Source organism: Mucor mucedo, assembly GCF_025094135.1.
Source record: "Mucor mucedo strain NRRL 3635 chromosome Unknown EV154scaffold_70, whole genome shotgun sequence".
NCBI lineage: Eukaryota > Fungi > Mucoromycota > Mucoromycetes > Mucorales > Mucoraceae > Mucor > Mucor mucedo.
The window spans coordinates 74,772-98,691 of NW_026252354.1; the positions used below are offsets into that span (position 1 = coordinate 74,772).

Below are 23,920 nucleotides of genomic sequence, written 5' to 3' on the forward strand. Positions count from 1 at the left end.
AGCCAGAATAAAAAAAAGTGGCCAGATTTATATGATTGATGCTTCTCCCCCAAAATTGACCGCTGACTCTTACATCTTGGTGGCTTGTTCTGTGTGAGTCCCATCAGTTTTAATGCCCCGCTGGGTGATTTGAATCAAGCAGATCTTGCGCCCAATGAAAAAAAGGGTTCACACACCCACACCCACACACACACCAAAGCAGAAAAAAAAAAAAAAGAGATGAGGGTCACTCTCTGGACCTTTAATTTTTGACGTTTGAGTTTCAATTTCATTACTGGCCCTGCTGCTTCTCGCAAATCCCTCTTCAGGCTCCCCTCCCCCCCCTAGTTTTCTTTCAAACTTAAATGATCTCTCTTGTAAATACACAAAAGTCCAAGGTGTCACTGACAACCTTGGAGTCCTGCATTCGATTATTCTCAGCTACTTCCATTGCATGTTCTAAACGTACAGCACTGAAAAAACCCAACGTCAATTCTTTAACCAAACATTTACGACCTGACGGACTTAACGGTCGAGAACGTCGTGATCTACTCAAGGCAGCTCTCAAATCCAACAAACCTCGTAGTGCATCCAATGCACCTTATGTACCTGTCAAGAGACGTTTAGAGACCATTCCTTCAAACCACCCTTCTGCCATTGTCACCAACAGTCGAAATACACCCGATCTAGTAACGGAAGATCAACCTAGTAATGCTAAACAATTAGCTGCCTTTTTAGCTACACAAACCTTTGAGGATCTCAACCTATCGTCCGATACACTCCTTGCTGCTAAACTTGTGTTGAATGCCAACAATAATGTACAAGATCCTAAACCCACCGAGATTCAAGCGTTAGCCATTCCGCAGTTAATGGATCGTCGTAAACGTCATGTGCTTGTGGCCGCTGAGACTGGTTCCGGTAAGACACTTGCCTATTTATTACCTACCATTGATATGTTGAAGGCGGATGAGAAGCGAAAGGGAAACCCCAAAAGAAGATTAGATCACCCTCGTGCGATTGTGTTGGTGCCCACACGAGAATTAGTCAGTCAGGTAGTCAAGAGTTGTAAAGGACTCAGTCATGTCACCAAATTCCGTGCAGTAGGATTAGGAGGACGTACACCTAGAAGTCAAGTCTCTGAAATATTAGCCAATGGACCGATTGATATTTTAGTGACGACACCTACCACCTTGGTCTCATATCAAAAGGATGGTACTATTTCATTAGCAGATACCCGTTATTTAATTATCGATGAAGCGGATTCGTTGTTTGATGCTGGATGGGGAGAGGACTGTAGAAATATTATTCAACGTATTCAGGATATCTCTGAAAAGACAAAGGTACCCGAGAAAGTCATGATTGTGTCGGCTACTTTACCCAGATCAGTCCATAATGCTTTGGATCAGCTGTTTCCCAAAATGACAAAAATCACTACACCTTCTTTACACAAGGCTTTACCCAACCTGAAACAATCCTTTGTTGATCTTCAACGTTTCCAAGGTAACCGACAATTGGCTTTACTGGAAGTTTTGAAGAAGAATATCAAGGATGATAAAACACTTGTGTTCTGTAACACCAAGAAAGCAGTAGAGATCTTGCACAAATTTTTACAGACCAAGAATTTAGAGGCTTTAGCGCTGTACAAGGATGCACCTATGGACCGAACTGAGGCTTTAGAATTGTTCTCTCAACCTAAAGTAGTGGATGGTGAGGAAGGTATTGTGGATCATAATGTGTTGATTAGTACAGATATTGCTTCTCGTGGTATTGATACGACTTTTGTGGATCATGTGGTATTATATGATTTCCCTACATCTGTTGTTGATTACTTGCATCGTGTGGGACGTACTGCTCGTGCTGGCCAAACCGGAAAAGCTACTTCTCTCATTGGCCGTAAAGACCGTATGATGTCCGATCGTATTCGTCGATCGATCCGCGACGGTACTGTCATGACTTAAGATTTATGTATCTTATTGTATTATAATAAATCTAGATTTTTTTTTTTTTTTTTTTTTATATATCTCTATATTTTGTTCTAACCCGAGGGGTGATGCCTTTAATTAAAAAGTTTCTTGTTTGAATCTCGATTTCATGTATTTAAAGCGGAGAGAAACCTACTTTTTTAATTTTAAATTACAAGATGAAGAAAGAGTTACACTATCATCTCTCCATAAATATCTGTCTAATCAACCCATCACTTTGTAGCCTAAAGCAGGAGGAGTGTGTTAAGACAGATAGAGGTGAGTTCCACATGGAATGATTACAGCGTCATAGGTACTCATAGGATAATAGGTTGAACCTCGTGCTACTTGATGATGGGCGGGAGAGGCACGACAGACATAAAATGATGCCATGCTCTAAAAATGGCTATTAATTTTTCCTTGTAGTCCGTCCTAAAAGAGCACCTTTCCTTTACGACCGAAATACGTTATTACCCGGGAAGATGTGTGTTATTGATGTACACGAATGGATATATATATATATAAAGGAGAATAACGATCCCATAATTGAGTTGTGGCGAGGATAGGACCGAAATCAACCGATGTTCTATTACTCAATATCTATTATTGGGTTAGGTCATTGGATCCTTTTTTTAGACACACACACACACACTCACACTCACACTTTTGTACCATCCTTTTGCTGTATATAGATTATCCCCTTGTTTATTTATTTTTTTCTCTCTCTCTCTTTTCCTTTGCCTGTGTTTATATATTTATTATAATAAAAAAAATAAAAAATAAAAAAGATGAGGCTATTTTATTTGTCTCTGTTTACTTTACTTCAATTGACTTTATTAATTGAAGCAAATGAACATTTACTTTTTGAAGCTGTAAAACCCACTATTACACTAACACAAGATGACGGACAACCAACCCATGTCTCTTCACGTAAAGATACCCATGATGACCAACACGTTAAAACCCAAGTCGATGTAGTTTATACAACCATCATCGTTGCCGCCACGCCTTCTCTACCTGTATTTTATAATATATCCGGTACGAATCCAGCCCAGCAACAACAACAACAACAACAACAACAGGCTAGTCAGACGGCAGCCAGTGATCCCAACCGACAAAATTCAGTCAAGGAGGATTTGGAAAAGGACAAACAGGCCTTGAAAAGAATGAGTACGATTTTATCGCTAGTCGGTGGATTAGGCGTGATAGCCATTGTTGCAACCATTGTAATTTTCACACGAATGAGAAGAAGACACCGAAAACAACGAGAGAGTGATGAGGAAGGAAATGAAGGATCAACCTATGAATTAAGTGGAGAAGCAGACCGAGCAACGATAACTGATTCGAGTATTCCAGGTGGCAGTAGTGGCGACGGCGGTGCTAGATCCATTGCGTCTTCCTCAACTCATTCATTAGTGGATACACCCTTAATGGAACCATCTGCCCCACCTGCTTTATCTATTGCAGAAGATCGACATTCACTCATTAGCAAGCAAGCACAACAACAAAACCGACGCACTGTCATGTCCATCAGTTCTCAAGCAACAGCACCAAGTCCGTCTGCACCGACTGCCAAAGAATTAGACGGTATGGAGGATGAAGGCTTAGGCCACAGTCATGATCATGCCACGACTTCTGCAGCAACAAACTGTAGTCGATGTACAGTTACACCGGAATTACCACCGCCCGCTTACACACCGAGTGCACCACCTCACTATGCTCTACCTGTTGAACCAACAATAATGGAATCAAGGAGACATTCCTTGGGAGGATAAAAATAATACTGGTATTTTTTTCCCTCTTATTGCCTATACCCCCCCCCCCCCCCTTACACACACACACATCCCTTTCTTTGTATATTTGTATTATTATTGCTTTTACTCCCATCCTCCCACCCCCCATTTAATCTATAATCTTGTTGTTGTTGTCTCATAGCTCATGTTGTCTCCTCTTCCTTCGTCCCCTCCCCTTTTTTTATATGTAAAAAAAAAAAAGTATATAAAAATGGATATTAAATACAAAAAAAAAAAAACCCTCAATAAAAAATGATTAAATCAATCTTTCTTATTTGTTACCTGTTGGGTATGATGTCTCTGTATCATTGTGCAGCCGTATATAACCGATTTGTGGATCCATCCCTCCTAAAGCGAGAAGACAACTGTGATACATCGTGTACGGGTGAAGTGAGTAATTGTGCTCAACGCTGCCAACAATCTGACGCCGGACAAGTGATGGAACTTCATGTCGTCTGTCAAGACAACCAGTGTTACTGTGGTTTCGAAGTAGGAGATGATTAACCGCATAAAAAAAATAAATCTATTTTTTTTTTGTTATTTTATCATTCTTAATTTTTGTGAAACTTCATTTATGCACAATTTAGATTACGTACAGAGCTTTATGTGATCTATCTACTGTTGTAAATAAATTCGTTGACCCCTCTTAACCAATTGCTGTTCCGCTAAAGCATGTAACGGGGCAAAAAATAGCTTAGTTACCGGGGATTCACTTCACAAAAAGATTATAGTCCACAACGATTCATTTTTATAAACCCTGATCTCATTAAAATATTCCCTTCCAACTGTATTTTTATTTCTTTAGTTTCAAATGATCAGTCCAGATGTTAAACTTTAAAAAAAACCATGTTTTCATCATTGCTTATCTAGATTGTTGTTAGCAAGAATAAATTTCCATCTAAGGCTTATCTACATAGGTTTGGACATTACCATTGTACTAGAAATGTGGAAAGTTTGTATGCTTTGACTATAGTGGTTTTGTAATAATATCAGCAAAGAGGAAAATAGAAGGCGATGATTTTGATGAGCATATACTTTAGAGACCCAACTAAAAGACAGGTAAAATGGGGGCGTACAGCCGTCATCTACCTCAAGGATGATATAAAGGACGTGGAAAAACGCTGGATTGCTTTGACTATACTCATTCTATCATCAGTAACTGCAAGACGCACTATGTTAACCGAAAGTCAGAAACAGATCATCAGGAAATTGCTGTGAAGATGATGCAAACTGGAAGTACTTCCACTCCTTGTGGAGGTGAATCTCCCTTGGAAACGAATTTGGGACCTACGTTGGGCAGGGATATGCAGTCATCGACAGTTACCATTCAGCTGAATCTGATATCCCTTACGCCGCATCGACTCATTATCTTGTCACTTGGCATGATATGCCACGACCACAGAGAGAGACAAAATTTTTATACTGTGTGATACCTCACAGCGTAATCTTTAAATCCAAATACACATGCTGACAAAATAGATACGCGAATATAATACTAATATTGAACGTTATCTATTAAAAATAATGGTCTAAACAATTCTTCAATATGTCAAACTCAAAATAAAATAAAGTATAGCGAATTTGAAATTTCAGCACAACCCTACTTGTCTGTGTCATTTAGATCCTCTCAAAAAGACAAAACGCAAAATGAAAAGGAATGTATACCGCATAACAATACTTTATTTTTAAAAATCATCGAAAGCTTTGCCGGGAATATGTTCACATAGTCTGCGTAGTGGGGGTAAAATTTGGTGACTAATGTAATAATCAAAATCTAAAGTAAATAAACATACTCATTAGAACTTCTCAGAAGAAAACAAAAATAGTTTAGGATTACCTATAGCATATTTTCCTTCAGCCACATCCTCTGGCATGCGAGGTATTGGCTTCCCTATCTGATCTGATTTACACATTATGTAAGGAATGATGTCGTTTTCATTAACCGCTAATGACTTTGCACGCATGATTCTGGCAACCGCGACTTGTGGCATATTGGGATTTTTGTAATGTTCGGGTTCCTTTGCAATTTGCTAAAAAGAAAATTGTATGAGCTTTAGTAACAAACATATCAAAGGGGATAGAAGCAATACCTTTCGAATGATAAAGTCGTTAAAAGGGTAAGCAGTTTTCTTAATACTGGTAGCTTCCTCTTCAATAAAAAACCTAATCCTTTTTGAAAGATCCGACCGTGAGGTACTTGTGAGAATCATAGTTAAAACATGTCTGCAAAAAAAAAAAGTATTAGTGTTGGTAGATGTAATTGAATTTGCATAATGATGAACGAAAAAAAAAGAGACAATTTACTTTAAGATGCGTTTTGATATATCGCAGAAATCTCGGCGCACTATTTCCAGTCCTTTTGCTTCCACAGTGCTTTCCAAATGACCATCATATCTTTTGTTAATCAACAGACCAGCATATTTTTTCTTCTTCAATAATAAGGTATTCCTAAACATTCCATCAAGATCAATTTCCAAGTATTTGTATTCCTTGTTAACTCTTGTTTTAATTTTTCTGGCAATGGCCTCTGCAGAAGCGAAATCGTTCACTTTGGTTTCAACCATAATTGAATCGGTATCACCATAGAGAACCTTGTATCCCATCTGTTGTGTTAATTCGACAGTTTTTTGTAGAATTTCTCGTCCTTTGGATGTAATAAACATAGCTAAAGGACGTGCGTAATAACTGGAAATGCTCGAACCAAGACAGCCATACATACTATTTGCGGTCAATTTCAACCCCATTTGTTCGATGTGGTACTTTTAAATAGTGTGAGTTTAAGTGGCAATTTTTACTGTGTGACAACATACCTGTTTCTTGGTCGAAGCGGATAAGGTAGGATCCTTCATCAGTTTTTTGACGTGTTTTCTTTGTTCGACAAACATGCGAACAAGACGTGGCAGAATTCCTTCAGGGCAATCTGGGTCAGGAATCGCTGGGATATCATCTGGATTATAGTTCTATAACATATTGTATTAGGTAAAGAGGAAACAAACATGCGCAAGGTATTTTGCTTATATTCTTACCAATTCGCCTGGCTGTGTACGATGCATGGTTGTAAAACATACATTGTATTCCTGCATAATGGACGGGTATAAACTGTTGAAATCGAGTAGTAAGACATATTTGTCATGAAAACCAGATTGAGGCTCAAGCACTAAACCACCTTCAAAGGACATGGATGTGATAGGCTCGACAGGAGAATTTTTCGATTCTGAATAAAAAGCAAAATAGGGGGGAGGGTTAGGTTCGATGCATCATAGTTTTAAATGCAAAAATGAGTTCTTACCCATGTCGTTGTCGTTCTTTCCATTTTTCAATGGTCTATCTGGACATATGAATTGTTCATTATAGAAAGCATGCGACAACAAATACTCGTTCCTTTCAGCTCGAGCACCATTCATACTCCTTGACCTAATTTTTTTTTTAAAAAAAAAGTTACATCAACTTATATAACATACACCATTTACATTTGTATATATACCATAAATTCCCAGACAAATTCGTAAGCTGCTTTGTTAAAGGAAGGATTTGTAATTTTACCGCAATTTCAAACGCCAAGTAAGCATCAAAAGAGCAGTGTCGTGCCAGCTCAATCTCGCAAAGTGCCGGATCCAAGTTCTTGATCATATATGGTTCTCTTACCACATCCAATTCAGATAGTGCCATATCTGACAATTGATAGCTTTTGCATGTTAAAAGATCTTGAGATGCTGTATACGTATCACACACCAAACGGCCACACATGACCGATTGTTCCTGCGTATAGCTAAAACCCATTCCACCTGAATACGGTTGAAGAGAAGGAAGTCTATAAAAATCGGTTTGAGAAAAAAAATAACGGTCGTTGTTTTGTTATGTATATTACTCTGTAAGAATACGTCTTCCTAATAGACTCCAGTTTTCAATTTTAAATTTCCTCATTCGATGTAAAAGGATGTCCAGCATCGAGTTCGTGAAATTGTGTCCAATTACGATATCAGCATCGACTTGTTGAAGTTTTGCTTTGGTAAACGGTGTTAAAATTAATAAAACATGCAGCAAATAAAATGAGGTTACTTACAAAGAAACGCTCGAAGCATTGCCTCTTCTGTGTTTTTATGAATAATGTTGTTGTGGGTCTTTTCATATTCTTCACGAATACGAGAAAACGTCTCTGGGGAATGATCATATTCAGGCAAGCTTCTGGTAAAGGAGAAACGCTCAAAAGGAGAAGATGTTGCAGTCTCTTGATTACAAATATCCACTATACAAGTATTTCAGCATTCATTTTTTTTTTTTTTTGAAGGAAAGGAAATATATAATTACCATCAGGACAACTGAAACCACCAATTGCCAATATTTCATTTTCATTCTTAATATAATTCATTCTGAAGTCCAGACTTAGCGCCAGCACGTTGAGAGGTGGACCATCTTTTATTGGTTTTCCACTTGTATCCTTGATGACAGAACATTCACCGTGTGAATACAATGTAACTTCTACGGCGCAACACGAACGCTGTGTCACAAATATTTAATATATCTTTTGATATCTTTTCTTTTTATACGTGTATCTTACTTTTTGTATGGCATGTCCCCAATTCCTGATATGAAGCCAACATGGACCCATTATATCATTTTGGATTATGAATTGCTTTAAGGGTTTGATTTCAGTTCCAAACATACGACTAAAAGTGACACCACTGGTACTGGCAGAAAAACCATTATCTAAATAAAGAGGAACAAATTTAGAAACATGCGTTGTGCCCTTACTGCTTGTATTAATATATTACCACGATAAGAGTATGTCAACTTGATATATTGTGTTTCTTTAGGAACATCTGTTAATTCAAAAGCGTATTTTCGAGTACAAACTTCTGTTTTGTATGTTTTGATATTTTTTGAGGCCAATAATTGTGCAAGTTCTATTTGAACATCTTCTAACGTAACGACCCTCGGCTGGAAAACGTTTCCGGCTATTTTTTTTTTTTTTATGTATATGTATATATTTATATGAAGATTGTTAGCAACGGCAGACTTAATTTAAAAGAGTGCATCTTACCATCCAAAACGTGTTTTCGTGGAAGAATAAACACTTCTCTTAAAACTTCTTTGACTTCAACACAAAGGCTCACATACCGATTATGAGTTTCATCAAAAACCTATTAAACGGAAATTAAACGAGGTTTTTTAAAATTGCAAGTTGTAAACATACTTTTCCGAATAAATATATTTGACCATTATCGTTTCCAAAGGCATCATACCACCACATTTTTATACTATTATCGGCCTCTAAAATGTCTTCCAGCCCGACTTTTGTCTTGACAAGCTCTTGTGTCGTAGGACTTCGGTAATTCGACATTAATTTTGACTCTTCATCTCGCCAGTGTCGTGGAATTTTTAGATCGTTATTATCCAAAATAGGTGGTCGTATCTGATCTTCAACATTTTCTTCTATGATGTCAGTATCCATTTCAACTACAGGTTCGGCAACTGCAATACCAGAAGCATCTTCTTCCGGAGTGTTATCCACGTCCATTTCATCATCAGAATCTAAAATTTCAATGATATGTTGTTCTGACTGGCAAATGTTTTCTTTGGGCGATGCATCCGGATCAGTTTTAAGCTCTTTTTGTGTAGTTAGATCAAGTAGCGTTGTAGCGGCTAGGCTTTGACTTTCTATTGCCATAGTTGATATTGGTGTTGTCTCTGTAGCTGTAGCTGCTATTGATGAACTAGAAGCACATGTTGGTGAATTATCAGCAGTTAAACCGATTATTGGTGTAGCTGCTATTGATGGTGTTTCTGTGGGAATAATTGCAGAAGCCGGTTCTGTTGAAGACGTATGACCTGGTGAAGCCGTGCTCGTTCTAGATGGAAACAATGGCTTTGAAAGTACGTTACGAAGGTCGGCAAATGCGGTGTCAATCATCTGGTCAAAGGCTGCGTTTATATCTTCGACATATTCTTTAAAAGGATTTTTTCCCTTCACACCAAAAGGATTCTCTTGAAGTGACATTTCAGGACCCAATGAAACGGAATTGTCCGATGGTTTGGAGCTTTCGGCGTTATATTGCGTATCAATTCCGGTAGATTGAACAAAGACTTCTTCCGTTGGAATGTCTACAATATCGTCATGAGCGACGGTAGGTTGGATCGATTCCGTATCTTCACCGAGATTATTTAATTTGGCTTTAGTAATTTCGGTAGTATCTACAATCAATTGGCTCGAATCGTTCGCAATTGATTGACTCGAGGATGATGTGCTAATAAATGGATACATATTGCGTTGTCCTTTAAACACCGAGTCATCATCAGAATCATCGTCAATTTCATCAATTTCGTCGCACATAGGCTGAGATGGAAATAAAATAGCACCAAGACTATCGTCGTTTTCTTCATCAGGATCTGTTTCGGATGCATTTGATGTGTCCTCAAGCTCGTCAATGTTTGTGTTATCAGTATCTCGGGAGTAGGAATCTTCATTGATAAGAGGCATTTCCTCGTCGTCGAGTGACTCTAATTGCTCCTCTTGTGGCAAAACAGCATCCAATGTCATTTCACCCTCAACGTCAGATGTAATTTGATCCACTTCCTCGGTAGGGTCTGTGATTTCTATATCCTCGACAGTGATGGTATCCTCAACAGTGATGGTATCCTCAACAGTGATGGTATCCTCAACAGTGATGGTATCCTCAACAGTGATGGTATCCTCAACAGTGATGGTATTCTCAACAGTGATGGTATCCTCGACAGTGGCAACATCCTCGACAGTAGCAACATCCTCGACGGTGGTTGTAATTTCCACATCCTCGATGCCACTCTCCTCAGCAAGGATCATGGTTTCCAAGACAGCGTCATCGCCAATGCTAATAGGTTGTTCCAAATGCTCCTCTTCAATTTCATCTATGTCCAAACTATCAGATTGATCCTCCTCATGCTCATAGCTGCGGGATTCTATAATTTCGTCCCGTTCCAGTTCATCAGGCTCTTGATAATTGGCAAAATGTGAAAATTCGAATTCTGCCAGATTTTCGTTCCTTTTTTGGCTATATTTATCAACCTGTTCATGGTCTTCCTCTTCTTCGCCGACGTAATTATTAAAAAAGGCAGCTTCCAAGTCGCATACACTTTTGAAAGCACGGTGATAATTGTCAAAAGATTCTGATACCATTTGCTCTTCGACGTCGTTCTCTTCTGTCTCAGGATCGTCTTGTGGCGTCATAGGAGTTGGAGTTGATGCACGTGGAATCATATCAGGTTCTTTGTCGGGAGGTAAATTGATGTAATCATTATTTACCGAGATTCCTTCTTCATCCACAGACACGTCTTCCCCATCATTGTTTTCATCCTCGCTTAGCACATTTTCGTCCGCAGACTCAGCGCTGTCTTGTTCGTCATCAGACTCGGCCACTTGTTGTGTAAAGTCGAGATCGTTATCTTTGTCATCAAGCACGGGCTGTTCGAGCAAACGCATATCGTTCGATTCTGCACTACTATGTATCGACTGTTGTGTAGGAATGAGTGTACCCTCTTGGTCAACGTCCTCGTACTCAACCTCGTAAAACATATCCTCATCGTCGTCTTCGTCTTCGTAACTAGGTTGTTCTGTGAGGAGACCTTCGCTCTTATCTTGTAATTCAAGTATCATGTTTTGTTCGTCAAGGTCGTAGCTGTCCAAGTGGGATACATCCATTGGGTTATTCACCTGGGATTCGCTTGAAGAATCGTTTGAATGTTGCGATCCTTTTCGATGTGTAAGTGAATCATGCTGAATCGTGCAGTCTGTCAAATCTATAAAGAAATCCATGAGAAAAAATTTTATGGTGCGTGAATGAATGAATTTACCTTGGTTCGGATCAACAGAACGGTACACCGACTATAAAAAATAAGTGAGTGACTATAAACAAAAATCAATACGATCTGTGTTTTTACCCTGTCTGTCTTTAGTCTTTTGGGGTCTCTTGTTAGGTTGTCGCTCATGACTGAATAAATAACCCAAGACTCCTTGTTAGAAAAAGATAAAAGGGGAAGACAGTTTTTTTAGAGCCCCGCAAAGATTTAATCATTTTGTAACCGGCACGTATTGACAGCATTAAAAGAAAACGCAGCAAGTGACCGAACGCGTGTTACTTTTCAGATATCAATGCGTATTTTTTTTTTAAAAAAAATAAAAGCTTAGCTCTAGCAAGCAATGTCAAACTTACTGGATGAATAATAGTCTCATGTTAAATGTAAAACTGTTACCGTAAACAGGATCAAGATACCTTTAAATTGCCTTTATTAAAGTATTGCATATACAAATAATTCTTCACATCATATCCTCACGATTGATTAAAAAAAAAAAAAAAAAAAAAAAACGTAAACAGAAAAATGAAATCTCGCTTAAAGCATGTCAATCCCCGCGACAGTCTTTTATGTTTATTGACAGAGTTTTGAACTTTCGTATATAGGATAAATCATTATTAAATTTATGATACATCTTGTTCGTCAGTGGCAGCTACAAATTAAAACATGTACTTCTGCACGGTGTAATGGATCAGCGTAGGAATTGCAATAGTAATGAAATATTGAATTTCCCGCCTTTATTGAAAACCGAATATCCTTTTTTCGCTTTGCCTCTCATGGTTTTTATACTTTAAACTTACTCTATTACAGAACTCGTAATTTTTTATATTATAGATATTCTTAACTTTATCGTTCTTTTTTGTAAATAAAAGTAGTATCTATTCTTCAATTTATTTACTCTCTTGTGTTTAATATGTCGCAAGATATTAATTATGCCGAGTGTAAATGAACCGTACTTAAATTTGACGTGTCGTTTTGTTACAAACTTCTTTTTAATCTCAATTTATATAGCCATAATAACAGATGCTCTCCAAGCAACTGTCAATGAAGGTAGTGAAGTATATTGGGATCTGTTCTTGAACACTGCAAAGGACAAAGTAATCAACAGTTACTGTGGCACGCATCTGGACGTGTTAAAAAGGGCATGGAAACGTCGATTCAAGGAAGTGGCTTCAAGGTTAAAATTTCGTGTAAAAAATGATTCCGGTGACGCTAATAGCTGGCAAATCTTGATCTCCAACGAATTGAAGGCTAAAAGAAAGAGCTCTTCTCTATCAGCAAGCACACATGATACGATTATGTTCTTTTATGGACGTATTTTTATGTTCTTTATTAGGTCTAAACCTCAAGCTCTTGATAATGAACGTTCCTGGTAAGATCTTCACCAGAATCACTCACACTAAGAAACTTCTCTTCCCGCGTGAGCCAAAAAACATTAGATTGGATTTCCCTACCCTCTTGGAGGTCCCATAAATGGGAAAGGCGTTGATGGAAAACTTGTGAAGAATAATTGACAATCGAAAGAGAAACACGATACAGCTAGAAAAGCTACTTTTCTACGTCTTTCCTTTTCCTTTATTGGAAAGTCTTCCGTTTTATGATATATTCTAAATCCATTACACGTATCTCACTTTCGCATAACTTACTTTTGAGCATGAGGTCACAAAGAAGTCACATCAATGTTACAAAAAGCAAAAAGATAAAAAAAAGTAGGGTCTTTTTTCTTTTCTAACCCTTCCTCACCATGTTTAAAAAACCTTCACGTACAAAGAATATCCGACGAAAAGTTGAGACTGAAGAAGAACCTAATGAAGGTACTAAAAAAAAAGGGGGACCTTTGAGCCATTGAGTAGACTAACAATGAGAAAAAAAAAAAATAGAGGTTGTCATCAAAAAGACATTAACGTCCGCTGACAAGAAGAAAAAGACCAAGGTATCAGTCTTGAGTTTTGACGATGAGGAAGAAGGCGATGTAGAAGAATTTCAAGTGAAAAAGTCAAGGGCCAGTAAAAGTGTTCAATTACAAATACCAGAGTAAGTTTTGTGTTTTAAAAAAGAGAGAGTACCATTGCCTAATTTAAAGTATTAGTAACTTGACTCCAATGGAAACCGAAACTTCTACAACATCACACTATGATGCGGAATCATTAAAGAAACTTCGTGCTGGAACACCAAGTTTACCAGCCTCTGTAAAGACCTTAACCAACGATGATCAGGCCCTTTTACACGAGAAATTTCCTTCTACCATGAATCCAACTGTGGATGGCGTAGGGATTCCCGACGCAGGTGCCATTTTAGCTGCTAAAAAGAAACGGGAACAAATGCGTAAAGGAATTTCGATCACAGAAGATGATGGATTTATTTCATTAAACGATACAGAGGAAGATAAGACCGGGTCTCGTTTAACAAGAGAAGAGGATGATATTGGGGATGACGGCGAGGCCGAGTTTGAAAAATACGTGGGGGATAAATTCACCTTGAATAAGGGCTCTGCCAAATCACAAGAGAAAGAGCGTAGAGCCGGTGTACGTGAATTAATTGAAGAGGCAGAAGACGATAATCAGTCAGAGGATATGGAGAGATGGGAGGAGGAAATGATGAAATATGGTGGAGCCAGAGCACAGACAAAAGATTTCGACCCTTATGCTCCTCCATTAAACTATAGACCCGCTCAAAGTAAAGGATACATATGAATTATTGTATACATGTACTAAACTCTCTCTTATAGTTCCCGAGTCATCAACATTACCTGTACTAAGTGACGTGATGAAATCACTCGATATTAATACAGAGCAAGTGACCGAATCCATGAACCACTATAAATCCAATCTCGAAGAATCTTTAAAGACGCTTGAAAATTCACATATTGTTGAAGCCGATTTAACTAAAGAGATCAACAAGGCAAGTAAACGATACAATTACTTTCAAGAACTCGCACAATATGTGAATGATTTGGGCGAACTTTTAGACGCCAAGGTAAGGACGGAAGAAGGGGATTAGAAAGGAACTTGTTTTATTAACTGTGAGGGGGATGGGTGTTTTAGTTTCCAGAATTAGAAAAATTAGAATCTCAAGTACACGATGTCATTGCTACTAAAACCGAAGTGGTAACAGCGCGTAGATGGCAACATAATTTAGACGATTTATGCTTGTTTGCAGATATACCAGCATCCTCTCAAATGGATGAAGATATGGATGAACCCGAAGTGGATGAATTTGGAAGAGTAAGAGAATTACGTAACTCGGATGCTGCTCGTGAGCGTAGAAGAGCCGAAAGACTTGGGCGTGTTCAACAACAAGCAGGTCTTGACGATTTAGAAGCGGACGAGGCAGTAAGAGAACAAGGTTTATGGACAGATGATGAAATGGGCGAAGATTATTCTGTGCAGAAAGATACAAAATTAGCTTCGATTCAGACAGAGAAATTGGATGAATTAATGTCGGATGTAGGAGCAGAGTTTAAATCACTACGTATTGTCAAGGACAAGTTCGAGGCTTGGAAGTTAGAGTACTATGATGATTATCAAAAGGCTTATGGTAGTCTTAGTTTACCAGGTGCTTTTGAGTTTTATGTTCGATCAGAACTTGTCTCTTGGGATCCCTTTTCGGTAGGTCTTTTGTTGTGTCTCCAATGTAACATGTATCGTAACTAAATTACATTTTGTAGGATCCAATGGATTTTGATAGTATGCAGTGGCACAGTATTTTATCCGAGTATGGTGTTTCTGTCGAACATGAGGATCCTGACATTGAAATGCTGAATAAGGTTGTTGAAAAGTCCATGGTGAAGAAAGTTAAGAGTATGTTGGATACATTAAATGCAGCCTCATCGAGAGATATGAGATATGCATCGCAAGTGATCGAACAAATCTCGTATTATGTCGATACGCATGAAAAAGCGTATAAAGTAAAGTTAAAAACAAATGACATGCAACCTAAAAAAAAAAAAGGAAAGTAACTGATAATAATGGTTATTTTATAACAGGATCTTTGTGATGAATTGATGCAAGTATTGGAAAAGCAAATGCTTCGATTTGCAGATACATTAGAAAATATTATTCTTAAATCAGATCTTCAAGGCCAACAAATAGAAGCGAAACATCGCTTCTTTTGGAGTCAATGTAAATATTTAAAAACTCTCATGGTGTGGCGTCGACATGTGCCTAAATTCCAGTTGGATCGCTTGGGTGATATGATTATGTATCGAGTGATTACACCTATTCTTAAACCCGAGACTTATCCTGCTGATCTTCATCTTCAAAACGAAGCTATCTTACTCTTGTCTCATTTAAAAAAGTAAACTCACACCCTTCCTCCTGCTCCTCCTCCTCCTCTTCTTTGTATCCCCACCACTTTTTTTTTTATTTGTCCAAGAATGTAAATACCAGAATGCGTTTACTAAAAAGAAGGGAGGACCTCATTGAAATAACAATGCGATGTAATCACATACCACTGATCAATCCTCTTACATGTGTCGGTCTTTTTTTTTTCAAGGGGAATTGGATATGAACAAAAAAAAAAGGGGACATATCGGCACCCTGACTGAAGGAGAGAAACATTGTACGTCTTTACAATCTTAAAGGAAATAGACATTACCCTAAAGGGACCTTCCCTCGGCCCGTCTAAAAAGAAAACGGGGGTGGATAACTAGCGTCATATTTAAAAGTTTAGCAATAAACATGCATGCGAAATAGATCACCCTTTATCGCAGCTTTGATGGAACTACGATGAATAATCATTCCTAGTCGAAGAATTTATTTTTTATTGTTCTGTGTATCCATCTTTTAACTCTTATATGATGTACTTTTTTTAAATGTTATTAAATAGCAAAAAGAGGCGTCTGTCATGAAAAGAATAACAGCATATTGAAATCATTATGCCCAGGTTATTTGTCGTGAATACATCTAATGATTTCGAATTAGCGCATTGATAGTTCTATTGAGAAAGTATATGACCTGGTCAAGTTTTGCAACCTCAAGAGTGATAACATATAAAAATCAACAATGAAAAGAGAGACATTCTATTTTTCGAGATCAATGATCATCCAAGAGCATATTGACTCCTTTATAAATGCCATGGATACACTGCATAAATGTTGATTCTCTTTCCCTTTTTTTTTTTTTTTTTTTTTTTTTTTTTTGCGTAGTGTTTCTTACGTCAGTCCTTCTAAAAAAGCAGCTCGAGCTTATTTAACTTGCATGATTTGCTTCAATCACGTTTTGTATAAAAGCAAGTTACCATCTTGACGAGTCTACTGATCATTTTGCTTGCGAGGGACACAAGCTAGTCTAAGCAACAAAAAGTAATATCATGTATAACTTACGTGTTTAAACTTGACGCCCAGAGTACCCACAAGATTCCTTCTATGATACGCATGTAACTTTAACCTTATCAGTACATTATTCAAGATAAGGTTTTAACCTCGCAACAAAGGACATTTCTATTTGTGGATGAATCATAGGTTGCACTCTTACTAGATGCATTCTGATGCGTAACCATAGAAAAGTTACAATTCTTAACTATTGGTCTATTCACATTGTGCGTGCAATAACCACTTTGTAACCAGTATAACCCCTTTTTTTTTGCTGTCCACTAAATAAAAGATGTGTTTATTTGTATGAAAATTTATTTCTGGAGGGATATCTTAAAAGTAACATAATGAAAATAGACTGAATCTGTAAGCTTGATCAAGATTTTTTTGGTATCAATGATTCATTGTTATATGTATGTAATAAACGAGGATATTTTTTTCTGCGTGTGGGCGGACCCTCTGCTTAAAATTTTTTCTTTAAACCCTGCTGATTCAAAAAATAAAAATAAAAAAGCTCCGTTTTATCTTGTTTTAATTACAAAAAAAAAAAAAAAAAGATGTTTGCAACAAGACATGCGATAAAGATGCAAACAACGCGTTTGGTAGGACGTCAAAATGGTGTGCGAGGTGCTCCATGGCAAGGGATGAGCATGGTGCAAAGTATGCGGTTCATGGGACAACAAGAAAGAAATGTATGGAACACGTCTTTAAAACGTACTGTAACACTGGCGGCAGTGGGTAGTGTGGGATTAATGGGTATTGTGATACTGGGACCCTTTATCCTGGTTGGTATCGGTGGATTAGGAGCCGTGTTAGCATTTCGGTTCTGGCGATTTAAAAGACAGTTTGAATCGGGTCGAGGAAATGATAATTGGTCTGGATTTGTTCAAGGTGTGTTTGAAAGACAACAGCAGGTGTTTGGTAAAGAGAAACGCAAGGTAGAAGGAGAAGCGTTGGGCAAATTAAAACAATGGACAGAGACGGAGCAAGGCAGAGATTGGCTTATCCAGCATGGGATGCATCCACAACGAATGATTGAGAACGTATCTATGCGAGGATCATCTTTTAAGTTGGTTGATGGGAGTAAGAATATCAAGATTGAATTGGATTTGGGACAATCAGGATCTGTATTGATTGCAGTGGCGGAAATGGATGTGGAAGGCAATGTATCCTTGACAGATATTAAGTTGATGACAATGACAGGCGAGCGTATTCGAATCCCACTTCAACAAAATGGCGGAGGAAGAGTGATAGAAGGTGAATTCCACGATGTGTAGTAAATAAACGTTTATAAGAAAAAGAAAAAAAAAAAAAAAAAGGAAAAACAATATAAGGGAATAATAAATTTATGTTAATTGAAACGAATCACCATGATACTCAAATTATCTGTACTGAAATTAGCAAGTGCATGATCTAATAATTTTTGACTGGCAGCCTGTGGATCTGACATATCTTTGATGAGGTCAACTGCATCTTGATCTTCACAAACATCCCATAAACCATCACAAGCTAAAATCATAAACTCATCGTTGGGACCTAATTCTGTCTCTGTTGTGAATGGATTACCCACAACAAATTCTTTCATCACACTATCACCCAATGATCTTGTCACAGCCAATACTCCATTTACACGGTTATTCATCATAAATCCTCCCAAATCCATAATACGTTTTGCTTCTTGGCTATCCGATCCTTTGTGGTCATACGAAAGTCTCACTGCCTTATTCTGACGACTGTTAACTCAAGTTAGTATAGATTGATATCCACGTCAAAATAGAAGGGATGTTACCATAACACTGCGCGCGCATCGCCCACATTGCCCGTATATAATATGCGCTACAAGATTCGTTTAATTAGTCTTCCATTTCATTTATAATGTATATTTATATCGCATACTTACTCTGTCGTCAACCACCTTGATGTAAGCAATGATAGCTGTGCAACCAGAGAATTTACCTTCACGTTGATTAACTTCTCCGTCAACGGCCAAAAAGGCCTTGTTTAAAATTTCCGGTACAGATTCGTCTTGGCTCGACTGAATGACGTTGGCCAGTACCTGAAAAAATAAAAATAAAATTAACAGAGGTTTAGTTCCAATGATGAAGGCTGGAGGGGGTGTTTCTTCATTACTTTATCGAAATTGGCACCACACCATTCAGCAGTTGCTTTTCCGGCGTGGCCATCAAAAATAGCAAAAAAGCCTTGACGTGGTACACCCATGTAATTAAAGATGAAGGTGTGTGCGTCTTCCATGGTTCTACGGCATCGTTTATTGCGATCCTCACAAATACCCAGTTCAAAGCCAGGTGCTTTATGAGGTTTAGGTTGTTCCATGCTAAAGATGTGTTTAAAAAAAGAGAAAGAAAAAGAACAGGGAAACAAAAATAAAAATAAATAAATAAATAAATAAAAATAAAAAACCAATTAGAACTCCACTAAAAAAGATTATTTGATCTTTTGAAGCTTTTTATTAGCAAACTTCAATTTGGTTTGAGTTCTTCCTACATCTCCATCCAATTCATCCAATATTTGATTCTGTGTCTCCAATTCATGACCAATAGTAATGCCCAATTGTTTCTGTCTAGCTAAGATCGAACCGAATTGTTGTACTTGTTGGTCTTGATCACCCATAATTTGCTGTTGATTTAAAAGAAGACCTTCATTATCTAAACCTCTCGTTACTTCTGTCTCTTTAGCTAACTGATCTTTCTTTCTCTGTACAGCAGCTGCACCAAATGCTCTTCCAGTATTATTGGATAAATTCTGCTTTTGTGGCTGTTCATTAGCTGTTATTGTTGCTGTTGTTTGTGGGAAACCATAGTTATCATCGGTAGCTCCATAGAAACCACTATGATCACCAAACAGGGATTTTCGATCACCCAAATTGACGCTCTTTTTGGTGTCTGATATAGTTGTCTTGTAAAGTAAATCCTGATCCTGTCTACCCGTACTAGCCAATTTCATCAAAGCATCCTTTTCGTCCTTGAGAGAAGTCAACATATCCTGTCGTCTTCTTAGTTCACCCTCAGACATACCACCTTCATAACTAGCCAAGGTGTTTAAGCCTGTTTCTAAATTGGATATTCTGGCTGATAGATTCATCAAGAGCTTTTTAGCTTGTACTGTACAATTATGCGAGGCGGATATTTCGTTTCTCCCTAAATGAGTGCTCTTCTTATTGATCAGGGACCTAATTTCACGAGCGGTGGAAGACATGGTGGTGAATTCGTCGAGCCATGTCTCGGAGGTATAGTGAGTCGAAGAGTCCAAGTTTCGACCTATTGGGATGGCCAAAAAGTCCTTCCAGACGTCCGTTAAACGCCAACGGTCGTCACGCGAGCTTAGAATGCTACGTAAATAAGCTTCCAATCCTCTCTTACGTTCTTCAATCTTTTCTGGGTCTGAAAAGGTGCTTGGAAAATAACTTTTAGGAGGTAGACGCACCGGCGTTGTCTGCTTTGGAAATATCGTGCGGAATTGGGAATCCAATTTATAAAACTCGGAATAGCGTTTCCAAACTACCCAATTACGAACTGCTGCATGAACTTCTACTTTATATACGACATGAGGTTTAGGTGTGCTTCGTACTTCACTTTCTCTAATAAAAATAGCTTGAATCACTTCACTCATCCTTTCGGGAACAAAAAGAAAAAAAGAAGGGATTTTAAAAAACATAAACAAATCAGTGCGTCATTAAGGTCTAGACTCAGACAACGTACTAACATTTGATTGGGTAACACAAAAAAGAGGGGGGGGGAAAGACAACTAAAAAAAACAAAAAAAAAATTCATTCGTTTTATTTCCTTTTTATTCCCATTTGACAACATTCATTGTGATTGGGGAAAAAAAAGGAGAGCTCCATTTAAAAAAACGAGGGGGGGTAATCGGAGGTTGAAAAGGGCTTCGGGTGGGAGAGTAAAAAAACATCCGAAGTCTAAGCCACATTTCAAAAAAAGGTATAAATAGACGAGAGAAAAAAAAAAGTATTTCATGTCCCTCAACCCAAATTTTTTTTTTCACAACCAATCAAATCGCTTTAAAAAAATAGTATGTCTGGATTTAATATTGCTACACCCTCTATGCAAACACCTGCTATGCAGACACCCTCTATTCCAACTCCTAACCACAATTCAACTCCATTTGCATTACCTTCAACACCAGCTCCTTTAGATGCACCCACACCAAGTAGAGATGCTAATCCCTATGCCGTAGCTGGCATCACACCAACCTTGCAGTAAGTACTACAAAATTTTTTTTGTTTTCTTTTTTTTCTTTTTTTTCTAGCTGTTCCATTACCCCCAATTACAATAAATTCAACAACCCAATCAGCATAAATTTTTCAAGTTTTACTTATTGTGTTTTTCTCTGTTTTTTTTTTACTCTCTCTCTCTTTTCCTTGTTTTTTGTTTTAATTGTTGTATAAAGAAATATTGTGGCCACTGTGAATTTGGATTGTCGTTTGGATCTGAAGACGATTGCACTTCATGCACGTAATGCAGAGTATAATCCAAAGGTACCTTTTTGTTTTTTTGGTTGTTGAATATAATTGAAAAAGGTACTAATTCTCCCAACTTGTAGCGTTTTGCAGCTGTGATTATGCGTATTCGAGACCCAAAGACGACAGCCTTGATCTTTGCTTCTGGCAAGATGGTGGTGACTGGAGCTAAAAGTGAGGATGACTCAAAATTGGCAGCTCGTAAATACGCTCGTATCATCCAGAAATTGGGATTCCAAGCAAAATTCACAGACTTTAAAATTCAGAATATTGTGGGTTCGTGTGATGTCAAATTCCCTATTCGTCTTGAAGGGTTGGCCTATTCCCATGGTCACTTCAGTTCCGTAAGTGTTAAATTTTATTTATTTTTTACCACCCGTCTAAACCAGATGAGCTTGTCTATAGTATGAACCTGAATTATTTCCTGGTCTCATTTATCGTATGGTCAAGCCCAAAATCGTCTTGCTGATCTTTGTTTCTGGCAAGATTGTCTTGACGGGTGCCAAAGTACGAGAAGAGATCTATCAGGCTTTCCAAGCTATATATCCTGTACTCACCGAGTTTAGAAAGCCCTAAATAATTATGTATAAACCTTTTTTTTTTCATCTTTTCCTCCTTTTCTTTTCATGTATCATATTTCCATTTTATTATTCTTGGGGTGTGCACTCCTACACCTATATCTCTTTTTTTTTTTTCTTTAAATCAATAAATAAACGTAAAAGTAGTTTATATCAATCAGTAATCATGGGAACCGAATGAGCTTAATTTATCATAAATAATGAGTTGAGAGGTTTTACTCTCAGGTCATGTTGTAATAAAGTAGAGGCTCCTACTAAAATACGATCCGACTATCTGAAGAAAAATTATTGATAAAAAAAAAAAAAAAAAAAAAAAAAAGCTCGTCACTGGAGGATGACTAGTTCCTTTTTAGTATAAAAAGACCATGTTTGTTTCTTTTAATTTTTTTTTCTCGCTCTCTCTCAAATTCATCTAAATTCATTTTTTTTTCTTTTACTCTTTTTTTTTTTTTATATATAAAAAAAACTATTGTGTTGTAACTAAGGATGAGCGATATGGAAACAACTACAAAAAAGAGCTGGAAGGATCATTTTGCCTTTATCAAGGATCCAAAGTTTCTCAAGGTCTTGTTCTTGGGCCAATGTAAGTTTAAAATATATATATATATATATAAAAGTATCGGTCATGATTTACTAATTTGCCAAGGGTAGTACTATCGTTGTGTATCACTGGTACCAATGTAGTCACCACTATTCTCAGCACCCAGTACAATTTTGCTGCTCCTACTACCCAGACCTTCCTCGTGTATGCTTGTTTAGCCATCGTCTATAACTCCATCGCCATTTACAAGCGTGGGATCAAGGGTTGGTTACTTCAGTTTTGGCGCAGAGGCATCTATTACTTCATTCTGGGTTTTATCGATGTCGAGGGAAATTATTTTGTAGTAAAATCTTTTCAGTACACTTCCTTATTATCCGCTATGTTATTGGATTGTTGGAGTACGCCCGTCTGTATGATCTTATCCTTTTGGTTGTTAAAAGTAAGATACCGTTGGGTTCAATATCTCGGCGTCTTTATTGCTCTTTGTGGATTAGGCATGCTGGTAGCCTCTGATGTGATTACCGACAAGAACTATGGTGCAGTTGATGCTGTCAAGGGTGATCTCTTCTGTCTGTTGGGTGCTACACTCTATGGTTTCTCCAATGTTGGTGAAGAATTGATGGCTCGTAAACATCCGCTCTATGAAGTCATTGGCATGTTTACTTTCTTCGCTACCTTTATCAATTTGGTGCAAATCTTTATCTTTGAACGCAGCGAATGGGCTAATTTTGCTGATACCAAGATCGCTGGTATGGTGGTGGTCTATACTGTCTGCATGTTCGTGCTCTATTCATTGGCTCCCGTCATGTTTCGATTAGGTAGTGCTGTACTTTATAACCTGTCTATCTTGACCAGTGACTTTTATGGTTTGATCTTTGGTTTGGGCTTATTCGGTTACAAGGTGTCCATCATGTATCCATTTGCCTATGTTGTCATCATTATTGGTATCGGCATCTATCATATTTTCCCTGCTCCTACTCCTGATATTGGCACTTTTACTAAAGAAAAGGCTGAACTGGAAAGAAGAGAATTGTATGGTCATTCATTAGAAGAACAAGGCGAAGACCTTGAGAAGGATGTCGGAGAGGCAGTTCCTACTGCTTCTCTGAACAAGGAATAATCTCTAGATCAAAAAAAAAAAGGAACGTCAACAGCTATATCCCCTTAATCCCTAATAATGTTTATACTAATTTTAACTCAGTGTTGCCTTATCGTCTTTTGCGCACTGTAAATAAAAAAGACGTTCCTAGCATTATAAAAATATCCTATTTTCCTTTTATTGTTTCTAAAGCATAGTAACGATGTAAAGGTAAGTACAACTCATCAATTCAGGTATCACTTGAGCGTAAAATGTAAGCATCTCTTACCGTGAATATTTGGCTTCATGCTGTTACTACACCATATAAACTTAAATAGTCACACAAAGACACACACA

At 37.7% G+C, this 23,920-nt stretch overlaps 10 protein-coding genes across 10 annotated transcripts; 7 read left to right on the forward strand and 3 right to left on the reverse strand.

The window, feature by feature from the left end:
* The first annotated feature begins 102 nt into the window (after positions 1-102).
* Positions 103-1,972, forward strand: EV154DRAFT_514629 (P-loop containing nucleoside triphosphate hydrolase protein). The gene has a single exon (XM_051602158.1). It carries the CDS (start codon positions 345-347, stop codon positions 1,935-1,937), a length of 1,593 nt encoding a protein of 530 aa, XP_051455837.1. The 5' UTR covers positions 103-344; the 3' UTR covers positions 1,938-1,972.
* A 703-nt stretch (positions 1,973-2,675) lies between these two features.
* EV154DRAFT_514631 (uncharacterized protein) lies at positions 2,676-3,973 on the forward strand. Its single transcript, XM_051602159.1, has one exon. The coding sequence runs from the start codon at positions 2,729-2,731 to the stop codon at positions 3,713-3,715; it is 987 nt and encodes a 328-aa protein (XP_051455838.1). The 5' UTR covers positions 2,676-2,728; the 3' UTR covers positions 3,716-3,973.
* Positions 3,974-5,418: 1,445 nt separating this feature from the next.
* Positions 5,419-9,185, reverse strand: EV154DRAFT_423945 (uncharacterized protein; the record flags this gene model as incomplete). Its single annotated transcript, XM_051596167.1, has 14 exons — positions 5,419-5,507; positions 5,571-5,763; positions 5,824-5,956; positions 6,038-6,492; positions 6,544-6,693; positions 6,760-6,947; positions 7,023-7,147; positions 7,218-7,544; positions 7,602-7,737; positions 7,797-7,979; positions 8,042-8,231; positions 8,292-8,440; positions 8,506-8,688; positions 8,924-9,185. 14 exons carry the CDS (start codon positions 9,183-9,185, stop codon positions 5,419-5,421), a joined length of 2,763 nt encoding a protein of 920 aa, XP_051455839.1.
* Positions 9,186-12,473: 3,288 nt separating this feature from the next.
* On the forward strand, positions 12,474-12,936 carry EV154DRAFT_565388 (uncharacterized protein; the record flags this gene model as incomplete). The annotated part of the gene is made up of 2 exons (XM_051605898.1): positions 12,474-12,501; positions 12,572-12,936. The coding sequence occupies 2 exons, from the start codon at positions 12,474-12,476 to the stop codon at positions 12,934-12,936; spliced, it is 393 nt and encodes a 130-aa protein (XP_051455840.1).
* A 361-nt stretch (positions 12,937-13,297) lies between these two features.
* Positions 13,298-16,290, forward strand: EV154DRAFT_553067 (nineteen complex-related protein 2-domain-containing protein). The gene is made up of 7 exons (XM_051605102.1): positions 13,298-13,374; positions 13,441-13,594; positions 13,650-14,236; positions 14,289-14,536; positions 14,605-15,168; positions 15,228-15,467; positions 15,546-16,290. Exons 1-7 carry the CDS (start codon positions 13,305-13,307, stop codon positions 15,858-15,860), a joined length of 2,178 nt encoding a protein of 725 aa, XP_051455841.1. The 5' UTR covers positions 13,298-13,304; the 3' UTR covers positions 15,861-16,290.
* Positions 16,291-17,428: 1,138 nt separating this feature from the next.
* On the forward strand, positions 17,429-18,148 carry EV154DRAFT_565390 (uncharacterized protein; the record flags this gene model as incomplete). Its single annotated transcript, XM_051605899.1, has 1 exon — positions 17,429-18,148. One exon carries the CDS (start codon positions 17,429-17,431, stop codon positions 18,146-18,148), a length of 720 nt encoding a protein of 239 aa, XP_051455842.1.
* Positions 18,149-18,222: 74 nt separating this feature from the next.
* EV154DRAFT_538868 (phosphatase 2C-like domain-containing protein) lies at positions 18,223-19,205 on the reverse strand (the record flags this gene model as incomplete). The annotated part of the gene is made up of 4 exons (XM_051604311.1): positions 18,223-18,604; positions 18,661-18,707; positions 18,772-18,927; positions 19,002-19,205. 4 exons carry the CDS (start codon positions 19,203-19,205, stop codon positions 18,223-18,225), a joined length of 789 nt encoding a protein of 262 aa, XP_051455843.1.
* A 28-nt stretch (positions 19,206-19,233) lies between these two features.
* On the reverse strand, positions 19,234-20,610 carry EV154DRAFT_514638 (uncharacterized protein). The gene has a single exon (XM_051602160.1). It carries the CDS (start codon positions 20,544-20,546, stop codon positions 19,317-19,319), a length of 1,230 nt encoding a protein of 409 aa, XP_051455844.1. The 5' UTR covers positions 20,547-20,610; the 3' UTR covers positions 19,234-19,316.
* Positions 20,611-20,872: 262 nt separating this feature from the next.
* On the forward strand, positions 20,873-22,108 carry EV154DRAFT_514640 (TATA-box-binding protein). The gene is made up of 4 exons (XM_051602161.1): positions 20,873-21,105; positions 21,297-21,384; positions 21,450-21,710; positions 21,772-22,108. The coding sequence occupies exons 1-4, from the start codon at positions 20,921-20,923 to the stop codon at positions 21,940-21,942; spliced, it is 705 nt and encodes a 234-aa protein (XP_051455845.1). The 5' UTR covers positions 20,873-20,920; the 3' UTR covers positions 21,943-22,108.
* A 236-nt stretch (positions 22,109-22,344) lies between these two features.
* EV154DRAFT_514643 (solute carrier family 35 member SLC35F1/F2/F6) lies at positions 22,345-23,885 on the forward strand. The gene is made up of 2 exons (XM_051602162.1): positions 22,345-22,527; positions 22,596-23,885. The coding sequence occupies exons 1-2, from the start codon at positions 22,431-22,433 to the stop codon at positions 23,603-23,605; spliced, it is 1,107 nt and encodes a 368-aa protein (XP_051455846.1). The 5' UTR covers positions 22,345-22,430; the 3' UTR covers positions 23,606-23,885.
* The last annotated feature ends 35 nt before the right edge of the window (positions 23,886-23,920 follow it).

Excerpts from the sequence above, each read along its gene's own strand:
- EV154DRAFT_514629 (XM_051602158.1), top strand. The coding sequence starts at position 345 with ATGATCTCTCTTGTAAATACACAAAAGTCCAAGGTGTCACTGACAACC.
- EV154DRAFT_514631 (XM_051602159.1), top strand. The coding sequence starts at position 2,729 with ATGAGGCTATTTTATTTGTCTCTGTTTACTTTACTTCAATTGACTTTA.
- EV154DRAFT_553067 (XM_051605102.1), top strand. The coding sequence starts at position 13,305 with ATGTTTAAAAAACCTTCACGTACAAAGAATATCCGACGAAAAGTTGAG. Across the intron at positions 13,375-13,440 it reads TGAAGAAGAACCTAATGAAG|AGGTTGTCATCAAAAAGACA; the intron begins GTACTAAAAAAA and ends AAAAAAAAATAG. Across the intron at positions 14,537-14,604 it reads GCGAACTTTTAGACGCCAAG|TTTCCAGAATTAGAAAAATT; the intron begins GTAAGGACGGAA and ends TGGGTGTTTTAG.
- EV154DRAFT_514638 (XM_051602160.1), bottom strand. The coding sequence starts at position 20,546 with ATGTTTTTTAAAATCCCTTCTTTTTTTCTTTTTGTTCCCGAAAGGATG.
- EV154DRAFT_514640 (XM_051602161.1), top strand. The coding sequence starts at position 20,921 with ATGTCTGGATTTAATATTGCTACACCCTCTATGCAAACACCTGCTATG. Across the intron at positions 21,106-21,296 it reads GGCATCACACCAACCTTGCA|AAATATTGTGGCCACTGTGA; the intron begins GTAAGTACTACA and ends TGTTGTATAAAG. Across the intron at positions 21,385-21,449 it reads ATGCAGAGTATAATCCAAAG|CGTTTTGCAGCTGTGATTAT; the intron begins GTACCTTTTTGT and ends CCCAACTTGTAG.
- EV154DRAFT_514643 (XM_051602162.1), top strand. The coding sequence starts at position 22,431 with ATGAGCGATATGGAAACAACTACAAAAAAGAGCTGGAAGGATCATTTT. Across the intron at positions 22,528-22,595 it reads GGTCTTGTTCTTGGGCCAAT|TACTATCGTTGTGTATCACT; the intron begins GTAAGTTTAAAA and ends TGCCAAGGGTAG.